This window comes from Ovis canadensis, chromosome 3, assembly GCF_042477335.2.
Source record: "Ovis canadensis isolate MfBH-ARS-UI-01 breed Bighorn chromosome 3, ARS-UI_OviCan_v2, whole genome shotgun sequence".
Lineage (NCBI taxonomy): Eukaryota > Metazoa > Chordata > Mammalia > Artiodactyla > Bovidae > Ovis > Ovis canadensis.
In genome coordinates this window covers 97,452,618-97,464,903 of record NC_091247.1, presented here as the reverse complement: position 1 = coordinate 97,464,903, position 12,286 = coordinate 97,452,618, and the positions used below count along the sequence as shown (strand labels likewise).

At 53.1% G+C, this 12,286-nt stretch overlaps 1 protein-coding gene across 1 annotated transcript in view; it reads right to left on the bottom strand.

Annotated features, from left to right (window-relative positions):
* Positions 1 to 4,961: 4,961 nt before the first annotated feature.
* Positions 4,962 to 12,286, bottom strand: part of TGFBRAP1 (transforming growth factor beta receptor associated protein 1) — a 31,278-nt gene continuing 23,953 nt past the window's right edge. The window contains exons 9-12 of the mRNA XM_069580559.1: positions 11,928 to 12,071; positions 10,983 to 11,142; positions 9,313 to 9,746; positions 4,962 to 7,482 (exon numbers count right to left, since the gene is read on the bottom strand). Of these exons, the coding sequence (XP_069436660.1) occupies positions 7,306 to 7,482; positions 9,313 to 9,746; positions 10,983 to 11,142; positions 11,928 to 12,071 (915 nt within the window). The 3' untranslated portion in view covers positions 4,962 to 7,305. The remainder of the gene's footprint in view (positions 7,483 to 9,312; positions 9,747 to 10,982; positions 11,143 to 11,927; positions 12,072 to 12,286) is intronic.

The following is a 12,286-nucleotide window of genomic DNA, read 5'->3' as shown; positions in this document are numbered from 1 at the left end:
GTCTAAAGAGCCCTCTCCAGGCCTGCCTTGGAGACACCCGGGTGCCCTGTTCTGATGTGCAAAACCCCAGTGCATCCATCTCTGGGTGGTCAGGCATTGTCTGGGGTGCCGGCATCCTTCACAGGCGTTTGTGTCTGTGTGTGCATCGTGGAAGCATGCAGAGTTCTTTATGTTGGTCAGATGTGCATTGGGGGTGATGCCAAACCATTCTTTCTGGAAACCAAAGTCACACAGGAGGCAGAGGGGCCCTGGGCTTTTCAGCTCCCGTGTGACACAGGGGAGACCTTGGTGGCTCGAAGCCCAGAGAATGTTCAAGGGCAGCTCAGCTGAGAGGAGAAGCCCACCCCAGTGCTCATGCATGTCCTCAACCCTCCTCCCCGCCATGGCCCCTCACCTGAAGCCACTTCTGGGCCAGCAGCGACAGCCCTGCCCCTTCTCTTCTTGCTTCCTGCCCCGCCCCACCTGGCCCTCCTTCCCTCTGACCAATGAGCGGGTACCACATGCCTTGTCCTGTTGATTCATCTTTTCAGTAAGTACTTGTGTTGACTTGCTTTCAGTCTCAGAAGTGGCTGGGGGCTTTGTTTACGCGTTTCTTGTGATGCCCTGAGGCCCGCCACATCACCCCGTCACAGCGGCGGGAATACAACCCCCACTCGGCCGCCTCCACGACCTCTGTGATCCTCTACCTCACGCAGGGCTGCAGGAGTCTGACCGCTATAGCCTGTGCCGCTTCCCCGGGACCCTGGGACCCCGGTCCCCCGGCCCAGGCAGGACCGTGATCCAGAGGGCAGATGCTTGGAGGGGACCCTTGTGCTTGTCCCGGCTACTGGGCCTCTGCTCCCTGGGCCACTGGTATCACCAGGAGCTTCCACTGCTGGGAGTGACTTTCCTGAGTTCAGGGCACATGGTTGGTTCTGTGGACTGTCCTTACACTTTCAGATCTGAAGAGAGTGGGAGATTTAAAGAGAAATGTAGAAAACATGAGTCCAAGGCCAGCTCAGTTAGAAACTAGTCATGTGGCCTTGCTGGTTTCTCCGCAGTTCCTCTGGGCTTTGGTTTCCCCATCCCCGAGGAAGCAGGTCTAGTAGGCCCCCAGGGCCCCCACCACCTCTCACACACTCTGACTCTAAAACACATTTGTTTTCTGCTCGTAGACACCACACCGCCCGCCTGCGTTCATCTATCATTAAGTGCCTAAGAGGTGCAAGGCACGTGGGAGGGGCTGGTGAATGAGGCAGGGGCTGGGCCTGGAGGCAGATGTCCGAGTTATCTCAGGATAATCAGAACTCACATTTGGCGCAAGAACACAGATGCTCCCCTGAGTGTATTTCTTCTCATTTCCTTTCCGATGTTGTATCACCAGACTAGCTCCTTATTCTCTTCCGGTGACAGAAGCAAAAAGGGATAACACAGTTTACACTCCTCTAAGCCCAGAGGAGTTCTTTTCCAGAAAATAGTTGGCACTTTTCTCACCAACCTCACCCTCCTTTTATACACAGACCCAGAGCCCCTAGACCCTTTTATACTCAGAGAGGGAGAGAGAGGTGACAGAGAGAGAGATGAGAGAGAGAGGTTGATTGAAGATGGGCAGTTGGTGTGTGACTGATTGAGGTGTGTCCCTCATGTCTGTGTCCCGTGAGCCCCCAGCAAGTTCAGGGTTTGCCCTCAGTCCCCACGAGGCAGAGCTGCGTGGCCTTGGTGGTGTCCGAGAGCAAGCCCGCCCGCCACAGGGACCGAGCCTCTGGGCACCTCCCCTCTGGTGGCCGTTTAAGAGAATGTTCTTCAGGAGCCTTGAGTAAAAGAGAAATCCCCAAACTTAATGAATGAAGGCACCAAAATTTACATCAATCAGTGTTATATGATGTGTGTTGGACAGTAATATATATGTTTCAAAGTAATAATTTTGTATATATTTTAAATAAAGTATTATTGCTCTTTCCGTGTAGAAGGCTGTGTTCTTGCCAAAATTAGCGCCAGGGCCATGATAGCAAGCCAGGAATCTGGGGTCAAACATCTCCTAGGACACAATCACTTCCTAGAACCTGTAAGCCATTAACGGAGCTGCAACGACTGAAGGACATTACTGATTAGATGACCAGTGGGAGATTCAGCAGTAGGGGTCCCAAGGCAGCACCCACAGTTTTAATAAAACTCTCCACCCTGCTCAGTAATTCCAGCCAGTTAGTTTCACCTCTGACTTTTTTTTTTTTTTTGGCTGTGGTGGGTCTTCCTTGTGGCAGCGGGCTTCTCTTGTTGTGGAGCACAGGTTCTATACACACGGGCTCAGTAGTTGTGGCTCGAGGGATCTTAGTTCCCGGATCAGGGATCGAACCTGCATCCTCTTCCTTGGAAGGCAGATTCTGAACCCCTGGACCTCCAGAGAAGTCCCTCACCTCTGACTTTCATTTTGCCCCCTTCATGATTCCCTCCAGCCTCGCTGAGCCTTCAGTGAACTTTGTCCTAAAATCCTATGTAAATAGCAAGCTCTTGTTTCCTTCCCTGCTGCCCGCAGGGTGACCACTGCTTCTTCATTCTTACACGACCTGGATGTAACCTCCCCCTAGGGTCCCTAGCCCTCCCTTTTCTTGAGCAGTTTGAGCGCACTGGCCTGGTGAAAGATGTTGGAACACAAGAGCATGGTGTGTGTGTGTGTGTGTTTCTGTGAGTGTGTGAGCGTGCACTTGCATGCACTTGTACGCATTATTTGGGGTGGGCATCTGAGGTCACTCACTGCCCCAGGCAGTCCTAACTCACCTTCCGCTGTCTGCCCTATGGTCCTGGAGGAGCCGGGGATAAGGTGCTCTAGGATTAGGAGAGGTGCTGGAGCGTGCCTAGCTCCAAGGGAACCAGGGAGAGACTGCAGCTCACAGAGCATTTTCCTACTTAGTCTGATGGGAACAGAAAGAACTCTGAATGAGAAACACTCAGATGTGACTGGAACGTTACCTTCTGCATCAGGAATCCGAGGGTGCCAATACACCAGCTCAGGCTGGATGTGTCCAGGTAAACACCTAACAACCCCCAAGGGTGGGGTGGTAAGGATGATTCCTTTCCGGGGATCCGCATGGTCCAGCTCCCCTGGCTCCATCCTGCTGCCTCTGGTCTGGCAGCCACTGTCCCTTCACCAACCATCCCAGCTGGAAAAAAAAACAGCCAATCTAGTTTTCAGAAGCGTGTTTGAAAAGACAGGTTTGCTGCTCCTTATGAAGTGTCCTCTGGGGACGCATTTCTCATTTCCTCCCTCATTGAAATGCTGCCATCGTCTCCCCTCCTGACGGTGTTTGGCTGCGGTGTCATGACGACTTCGAATGTTTTATTAAACCGTGAAGAGAGGGTTAGGCACCTCTCCATAAAAGACACACAGGACTGAATAATTTTAGAAATGCACAAGGAAAAGTGCAAAGACCTAATTTGCTTTCAAGGCATGCAGAGGGGTAAGGGAGAAACAGTGTGGGAGGCAGGAGGCTCTGACTCCCCAAGGCTGCCACCGGCTTGGATTTGTGGGGCCTCCCGGGAATTAGGCGGTCCAGGCTCCCGGGGAGCAGGCGGCTGAGGTGCATCTGCTCAGGCCACACTCAGAGTGGTCACTCATGGGGTCTCCCTTGCTCTCCTAGGGTGATATTCCACCCAACTTTTGTCCACCAGCATCTAAATCTCCATTATACCTTTGTAAAATCTCCTTTATACCCTCTCCTGCCCTCAGATCCTTTTCACTCTCTGGCTCCCTTCTCCGTTTTCCTTGAGTCTTTCCCTTCTCAAACGATGCAATAAGCAGGTATAGGCAGGTTCTTAACTAGACACAAGGTGATGCTATAAAGTTTAGATTTAGATTGTGTAAGAGAATGGCGTACTTGCCATCCTTATGAATGTTCCCTAGGTTTAAGACAAGTTTTAAAAGTAATACCTACTGATTTTTAAAAAAATTATTATAGAGGTAATTTTCTCATTGTAGAATGAAACCTCTTTTTTACCCAAAGTTGAAGATTCTCTAGTTTAAAAAAATTACATTAAAAGTAATTTTTTTTTTTTTTGGCAAAATTTAGATTATACTCTTCCACAACTTGGGCGTCCATGGTGTCTTAGCGGTAAAGAATTTGCCTGCCAATGCAGGAGACGCAGGTTCTATCCCTGGGTCTGGTAGTTCCCCTGGAGAAAGAAATGGCAATCCACTCCAGCATTCTTTCCTAGGTAATCCCGTGGACAGAGGAGCCTGGCAGGCCACAGTCCATGGGGTTGCAAAGAGTCAGAAACTACTTAACGACCAAACAACTTCAACAGCACTGTATTGAAAAAGAATCTAGAAATCGATCTGGGGGCTTCCTTATGATGAATATTCATTGGAAGGACTGATGCTGAAGCTGAAGCTCCAATACTTTGGCCACCTGATGTGAACAGCCAACTCACTGGAAAAGACCCTGATGCTGGGGAAGACTGAGGGCGGGAGAAGTGGGTGACAGAGGATGAGACTGTGATGGACATTATTTGAGCAAACACTGGAAGATAGCTAAGGACAGGGAAGCCTGGCATGTTGTAGTCCTCGGGGTGGCAAAGAGCTGGACATGACTTGGCGACCACACACACACAAATATCCTCTGAACATATTCAGGGCTAGAAACCGAAGGGCAGAAAGTTTCTTTAGGAGTATTTGGCTAAAGGTCACCTGTCAGAGAAGTAACCAGAAATCTCCTTTGTTGAACTTTGCAGGGCAGGATGAATCCAAAGGCCTTAAGGTGTCCAGCAGCACCTAAAGACTTTGCAGGAGACAGAAGTGCATTGCTTACAATTTAGTGAAGTAACACCTAAGGGTTTGCGAGGTGGCCAATACAAGTCCTTGATGGAGCTGGGAGGGGCCGCCAGGGCTGAGGACTAAGTTCTAGGACCCCCTTAGGCTGGATGCCCTGGGGGTGGAAACCATCCTCTCACCAAGACGAGTTTTATTTAAAAAAACTACAGGAGGAACAAAGAATTAAGATGATTTTTAATAAAATCAACAAGTTTACATTTGTACATCTTGTCTATTTCGGACCCATCCAGGGGTTAAAGGGTAAAGGGCCAGGTCTCCATAGGAGGGCGAGCAGGAAGCCCAGGCCACCCTGGCTGAGTGATGGGCAGGGACTTGAGGGTGGGACCCAAGGCCCCCGGATCCCCTTCAGGCACACCCCGGGTCCTTTCAGCTCGGAGCGCAGGCCCAAGGCTCCATAGCTCATGCGACCCTCCCATGGGGATGCCTGATAAGCGACAGCAGATTAACAGCTCATGAAATTAAAGTCTTGCCCAGAGAATATTAATGTCAGCTGTGTCCACTTCGTGCCGTTTTAACTAGGTAGGTGACACCAAACTGACCCAGGGAGGTAAAGAACGAGTGACGGTTCTAATTCCTCTAATCAACGGCACGATCACAAAAGAGCAGGCCTCTGGAAAGAACCATGAACTTTTAAAAATATAATTTGAGAAAGGGGCCTGGTCGGTGGGGGCGTTGATTAGAGAGGCAAGGTTTTTACAATTCAGCAACAGGATCACAGAATCCTGCTGCATTTGAGGGCTCAGTAGAGATAGAAAACTGTTCAACTTTAGTTCCGTTATTCTAAAGGATAACAAACATCAAAATATCGATCAAAGTGTGGAGCAAAGAAAGACCTGTGCCCCCGAGTTAGGAACCAGGAGGCTTTTCCAGGATTGTATCCATCTTGTGGAGAGAAACAGTGCCTTCAGCAGTGCAGAATTCCGTGTCCTAGCTGCTCGTTCTCTGAGGGATAAACCCAAACTCACGAGCCGTAAGGATAACGTCCCCAGGAACATGACCATGCCTTCACAGCCACCTGCAGGGTAAGACTCGTGGCTCGGCTTTGATTGCTAGTATTGCACACAGCACACGGCCAAGCTGAAAGAACTTCTTCATCACTGACTCTTTACAGAGACTGAGACACAGCTGGGAAGGTGCGTGGATGCCTGTGCTACCCGGCCCCTTCGAATCACAAGAGGGACGAGAACACGGACGGTTACTAGTACAGAGCCTTTCTACAGGTGGGTGAGCTCTACACCTGGTCCGTAAGGCCTGGGCTGAGGACACAGGCCAGGTCTGGGGGTCCTCCCGTCACACACTGATGCGTATCTGCCAAGCTTCACGGTAGGGGTCATGGCATCTTTCTTCTTAGTCCCTGATGGTCGGTCAGTCATCAGCAGGAAGAAATTCAGAGGGCAGTGAAGTAACCACAGCGTCAGCTTCCCCGAGATGCTGGACAGACAGGCAGGAGCGGATGCAGGCCTGCGGTGCTGAGGTTGAGAAAGACTTCTGTCCTGTGTGTCTGGGAAGCCGCAGGGCAGGCGTGTAAAGTGCTGGGAGGTAAGGCAGCCTGCCTGGGCTTCCTTATAGGCGGTGGCGCTCTCCCGGGAAGGCTGACGACCCCCCAGTGCAGGAGGAGCTGTCACCCACAGCCCAGCCCATGCAGCGTGGAGGCGACCACCAGCAGCCCCAGCAAACACACCCGGCTTGTGCACACCTTTCCCTTTTAATTTCCCAAGTGATCAAGGGTGGATATGTTTTCATAAGGAAAACCGTCCCTAGCAAACATGATGGGTGAATTTCCAAACTAGAGAAAAATCACGAAGAGGACAGAACTTCAAATAAAAGGTTCTGCTCAACCGTGTGAATCGTGGAGTTTCAAACCAGCAGGCCACACATCGTGGGTTCCCACCCCTGCCGATGACTCCAGACCCAAGAGCAGCTCTTCCAGGTGCGTCCACGGCTTCTCAGAGCGTCACTCTCGAGACAGCCAGAAGGGAACGAATTTACCCCAAAAGGAAGGGTGGGGTACCCAGGCAGATCTTTTGGGGGCTGAGAGACAGATGGGAAGTGGGAAGGAACAAAGGTCAGCCATCCTGCAGGGCAGAGGCAGAGCCCAGGTGTGGCCGGTGGGCAGGCAATCAGGATGGAGGGCTGGATTCTCCGGCCACTCACCGACCAGGATGAGATCACCGCTCTTACCCTGGAGCAGACGATTCCAGTGCGGACCCGTGTCTACAGATCGGGGCGAGGGGAGGGGGTCTGACTTGTTTGGGCTGTACAGAAAGGCTCACTTCCTCAGGGAGCAGATGTCTGTTGTGGGCGGCGATGTCCCTGGATGCGGAAACCTGGCACGTCTCTACTGGAGGGACTTTCCCTTTCCATCCGAGGCAGGGGGCTGGCTGCAGCCTGTTTCCCATGGACCAGATTCCCCCAGCACCCAGTGACGGCCGACAGAGCACAGTCACAGCCTCCTGTCTGCGCACCCGGCAGGCCACGTGAGGACCCAAGGCCCTGCCTCTTCAAGTCCGAGCCCCTGCACTGGGGGAGCTGGGCTCTGTGTGTCTGCTGGCTGCACAGTGGGTGTGGACGAGACCGCCGTTGGGGTACCTAATGAACACGGGCTCGAGGAAGGGGTTCTGGCACATCTGGCAAAGCTTTTTGTCTGAGAGTCGAACGGAGCTTCCTTTCAGCTTCATCTGCAGAAAGAAAGAAAAGATGGAGATGTCTGTGACCAGTTTTCAGAGCTGACGAGCATCGCCCCCTGGGTAGTTATTAAAGTCATCCCTGGTGGGGACAGCTTGAACATCAATTTCTGGAAACAGAATCTCAGCAGTGAAAATAAACAAAACTATCCTCAGGAACTAGAAAAATCAAAAAAGCTACAAAACTGCCTTCTTATTTTACAAAAGTAATTGCTTCTTCTCTGGTTGAGGCATTGCTCACCAAGATTCTCTCTCAAATGTTCTCTGAGCCCTGATGCTTTCCAAAAAGTCATTATGCAGTCGTGGGGCGTTAACGCTGACGAGGCCAAGAAAGTCATCTAATTCCTGCTACCCCTGTCTGCACACCAGAAAAGCGAGGCCAGATAAGAGGCGTGGTCAAAGCCACATGGTCTATCCATAGCACATTCATGACCTGTCCCAGGACACTTAATTTTCTTTCTTTAAAGGTAACTAATGAAACTAATACAACTTTATCATTTCCGGTCTGAAACACAGGACTTGAGTTCTGTAAGTTAAAAGCCTTTCTGCGCAATTCACGAGAGTAAACCCAGCAAGTCAGCCTGTTGGTGGCTTGGAGAATCACCATATTTGTTAGTTTCTTTAGTCATTCAACAAACATTTGATGCTGTCAAGATGACACCAGCCTTGGCTTAGGAGTACGGAGATCAGTAAAGGAAGCTCCTGCCCTCAGAGTACCCAAAGCCTCACAGGAGAAGGGACACCACAGGCGTGGCACTGAGTGAGCACACGGGCTGCTAGTCTGTGTGGGAAGAGGGATGGGAAGGCTTCACAGGGAGAGAGGTTAGCCTGGGTTTCAAGGAGGCATTCATCAGGCACAAAAGGAAGAGATGGGACACAGGCAGAGGAACCAGTGGATATGAAGGCTGTATGTATGGGACGGCAGGCCCACTGCTCCTTCCACATGTCCTGGAAACAGTGAGACGGGCAAGGACAGGTCAGAGGAGGGAGGCCAGATCCTCCAGACCTCGGCTCCTCCACTGGGGGAGGTCAAGGATGTCTTCCGAGTGGGAGAAACCTGCAGATTCCTGCTCCGGAGGGACATCCTGCCGGCCGCAGGGCACACGGGCCTCACCAGAGAGGAGCCTCTGATGAGCTGGGGCTACTATGGACTGAATGCCTGTATCTCTCTCCACGTGGACGCCCTGACCCCCAGCGGGATGGTGTTTGGAGGCGGGGGCCCCATGATGGCTGCAGGGCCCTTAGAGGAGACTGGTGCCCACGCCTGGCCATGTGCACATAGCAAGGACAGGGCCTCACAAGGCACTGAATCAGTCAGAACCTTGACTCCAGGCTTCCAGCCTCCAGACAGGAAGAACTGTTTGTGAGTCATCTGAGCCCCTGGCCTGTGGGGTTCGCTCTTATCTGTTACAGCAGCCCTGGAGGATGGAGACAGGAGGAAGAATGGGGCTCTGAACCGGCCTGTGGTCCACACCTGGCTCCTGCGTGCTCTGTGTGACACCCCATGTCCCTGCTCCCCCTTCTGTGAAAGGGGACAGTAACAGCCAATTCTGCATGGACATGCTGGATGGACGGAGTGACACCATGACCTGTGGTGTGGTCTGGGGCCTGGCCACAACCTCCCTCTGCTCTCCTGATCGCTGGCGTCTACAGGGTGGGAGACTGCCCCAACCTCACCGCTGCCAGCCCGGCTCCCACACCCGTGTCTGCGTGAGTAACTCACACATGCCCTATGCTGAAGTCAGAGAAGAAAACAGAATAAGACTGCTTTTTCAGGGCTAACATCAAGGTTAAACGTCTCACCCAGGAGGCCCGGGCTCTCACCTTGTCATACTTGTAGATGAGGTTTTCAGACCTGGCCAGGCCCACGGCCACCTGCGTGGTCCTCCGGGCATGGATGCTGTCCCGCACGGCACCCATCAGGAATGGGCGGAGCAGCTGCACTGACCACGTGCCCGGCAGCAGCTGCAGCACCTGGGCCGCGTCGAACTCCACGGCGTGGCGGTTCAGCAGGTCCACGGCAGCCACGGTCCTCGCGGGCGCGGCAGGGCCGGGGCCCAGGTAGACGGCCAGCAGCAGGTGGAAGAGCCGCTGGCGGTAGGGTGGGTCGCGGCCCTCAGAGCGCCACAGGCAGTAGTCCTCCGCTGCCGGGAAGTCCGCCAGCTCGTGGACCAGGATGCGCAGTGCCTCCTCATGCTGCTCCAGCTTCCCGTGCAGGATGGCGCTCTCCAGGGGCAGCCCGGCGCCCCGGGTCCTGTCTGCGGGGTGGGACCTGCCAGTGAGGGACTGAAGCGCCCGTGCCAGGCGGGGGACATCCAGCCCTGCACCTGCCCGCCAGCGCCGTGAGCTTAAGAGTGCCCAAAGCAACTCTGGCTACGTGGAAACCCCGAGACGCCACCACCCAGACTGCCTGTGTTCAGCTACTCAGTCGTGTCCAATTCTTCTGTGACCCCATAGACTGTAGCCCACCAGGCTCCTCTGTCCATGGGATTTCCTGGGCAAGAATTCTACAGTGGGTTGCCATTTCCTCCTCCAAGGGATCTTCCCGACCCAGGGATCACACCTGTGTCTCCTGCATTGGCAGGCCGATTCTTTACTGCTGAGGCACTGGGAAGTCCCCCAGGCTGCCCAGACACCCCTAAACACTGCCACTCTGGCTACCCGGACACCACCTTGGGTAGCAGAGTTTGGGGGTGTCTAGGTACAGAAGGACTGCCAGGTGCCTTGGGACAAAGTTCTTCACGGGAACATCATCCAGGCCTGAGCATGTGCTGCTTTCTGGCCACGAGGGCAGGGTCAGTGAATCAACATATACATTAAATAAAGTATGTTTCCACAGAACACACATAAACAAGGTTATGTATGGATAGAAACGTGTGGCCAGTGGTTTGCCAGGCGTGATGGCGTAGTGTCTGTGAGTTCAACTGTGGGGTCTATACAGGACACACCTCCCACAAACCATGAGAAAGGACTGTAGCTAACGCTCAAAAACTAGAGTTAAATGCTGCTAAAGAGAAATATTTTAACCCAGTAAGGACAACTTGGAAATCCCACGGTGCCCATAGAGCAGGAGACAGCTCACTCTGCCGGACGACATGAACACTGTGGTCCTTGCCCTGGAGGAAGTGAAAACTGGACCCCCTCCAGGAAGGATGCCTTCCTCCCAGCCTGGAGTGGCCAAGCGGGTTGCTGGGGGCAGTGCCAGCCAGCAAAGTCATGGTCACAGCCCGAGCCTCAGAAGGAACTGATCCGAGGGCTTCAAAGCCGAGTGAGCAAGTTCAAAGCAGCTCTGCTCAGCAAATGCACAGACCTCCCAGCACCCTGGGCAGCCTCTGGGTCATTGGCTAAAGGGCCCTGTCCATGGGCAGAGGACAAACAGCAGGCGCCCCTTGCCTCCTGGAGGCTGACTTGGTGCCACGGAGGCTCATGGACTGCCCCCTCGTCCTCCTCAACCCTGTGACATTTATCCACAGAGGCTACGTGGGTCCACTCACCCATCAGAAAGTGGACTCGGTAGAGATCAGATTCCTGGAGCAGGCGTCGCAGCTTCGCCTGTGTCTCGGTCACTTCTGCATCCTTGTCCGGGATGCAGGGCCTCTGCTGCAGCACCTCGTCCAGGTAGAGGACGGCCAGGTGCGTGTGGTACTCCTCCTTCTGCAGGAAGGGGGCGAGCAGACGGGCAGCATGTGCAGGGGGCCCGGAGACCACCCCATCCCCGGCCGAGAGAGCGTGTGCGGGGGCCTGGAGACCACCCAACCCCCGCCCCGGACAGCATGTGCAGGAGCCCGGATGTGCGACGTGAGTAGGGGCTCCAGGTCAACAGAATGCAAGTACTGGAAAGAAAGCTTTCAGAAAGCATGACGGAGGAGCTGAATAAAAACTTTATGGGAGACTGCCTTGGGGTCCGGTGGCCAAGGCTTCACCTTCCAACGCAGGGGACACAGGTTTGATCCCTAGTCGGGGAGCTAGGATCCCACATGCTGGGGGGCAACTAAGCCCACAGGAAAGATCCCGCATGCCACAAGGAAGATGCCACGGGCTGCAACTGAGACCCAGTGCAGCCGAAAAAATAATAAATAGAATGAAATAGAATCTAAGGGAAAGTATCTCATTCTGAGAAGGGCCATGGGATTCAGGTAAGGCCCACAAGATTTAGCTGCCTCCAAAGAAGGGAAGCTTCGCTCATTTCCTTTAAGAATAACAACAAGGAAGAAAAACAAAGAAGAAAAATGAAAGTGGAAGGGACAAGAGGTAGAGGGTGAAAACAAGCCACTTGGGCCTCCGGTCTCTTTCACAAATGTCTGGTTTCCTCTCTGACCTCCCACAAGTATAGATTGAGTGCCAGGAACATAAGACATTCAGTTAGACCCATTGGCCAAGTTCAGGTCCCCACGGGGCCCCCACAAACCCACGACATTGGCCTGAGAGCTGGGCCTCACCTGCAGTCTCCTTTCTATGACGAGATGCTCCAGGTACTTAACCAGGGCTTGAGGGTATTTCTTAAGGCAACTGATAATATCATCTGGGTTAAAACCACTCTGCTGTTCGTCTAGTGGTCTCTTGGTGAAAACCTGAACTCCAACCTGAAGAAAAGTAGCCATTTGGTCATTGTGCTTTTCAAAGACCCTGTCTTATCTTTATTGTGAGCGCTGCATGCTTTGAGTAAAAGCACTGTCAAAACTGATGATTCAGAAAACCAGAGCAGTATGGAGTGCTGACAGAGACAGGAAATGACCCAGAGCTCCAGCTGGGCCTTCTAAACAGTCGGGGGTGGACTTCCCTGGTGGTCTAGTTAAGG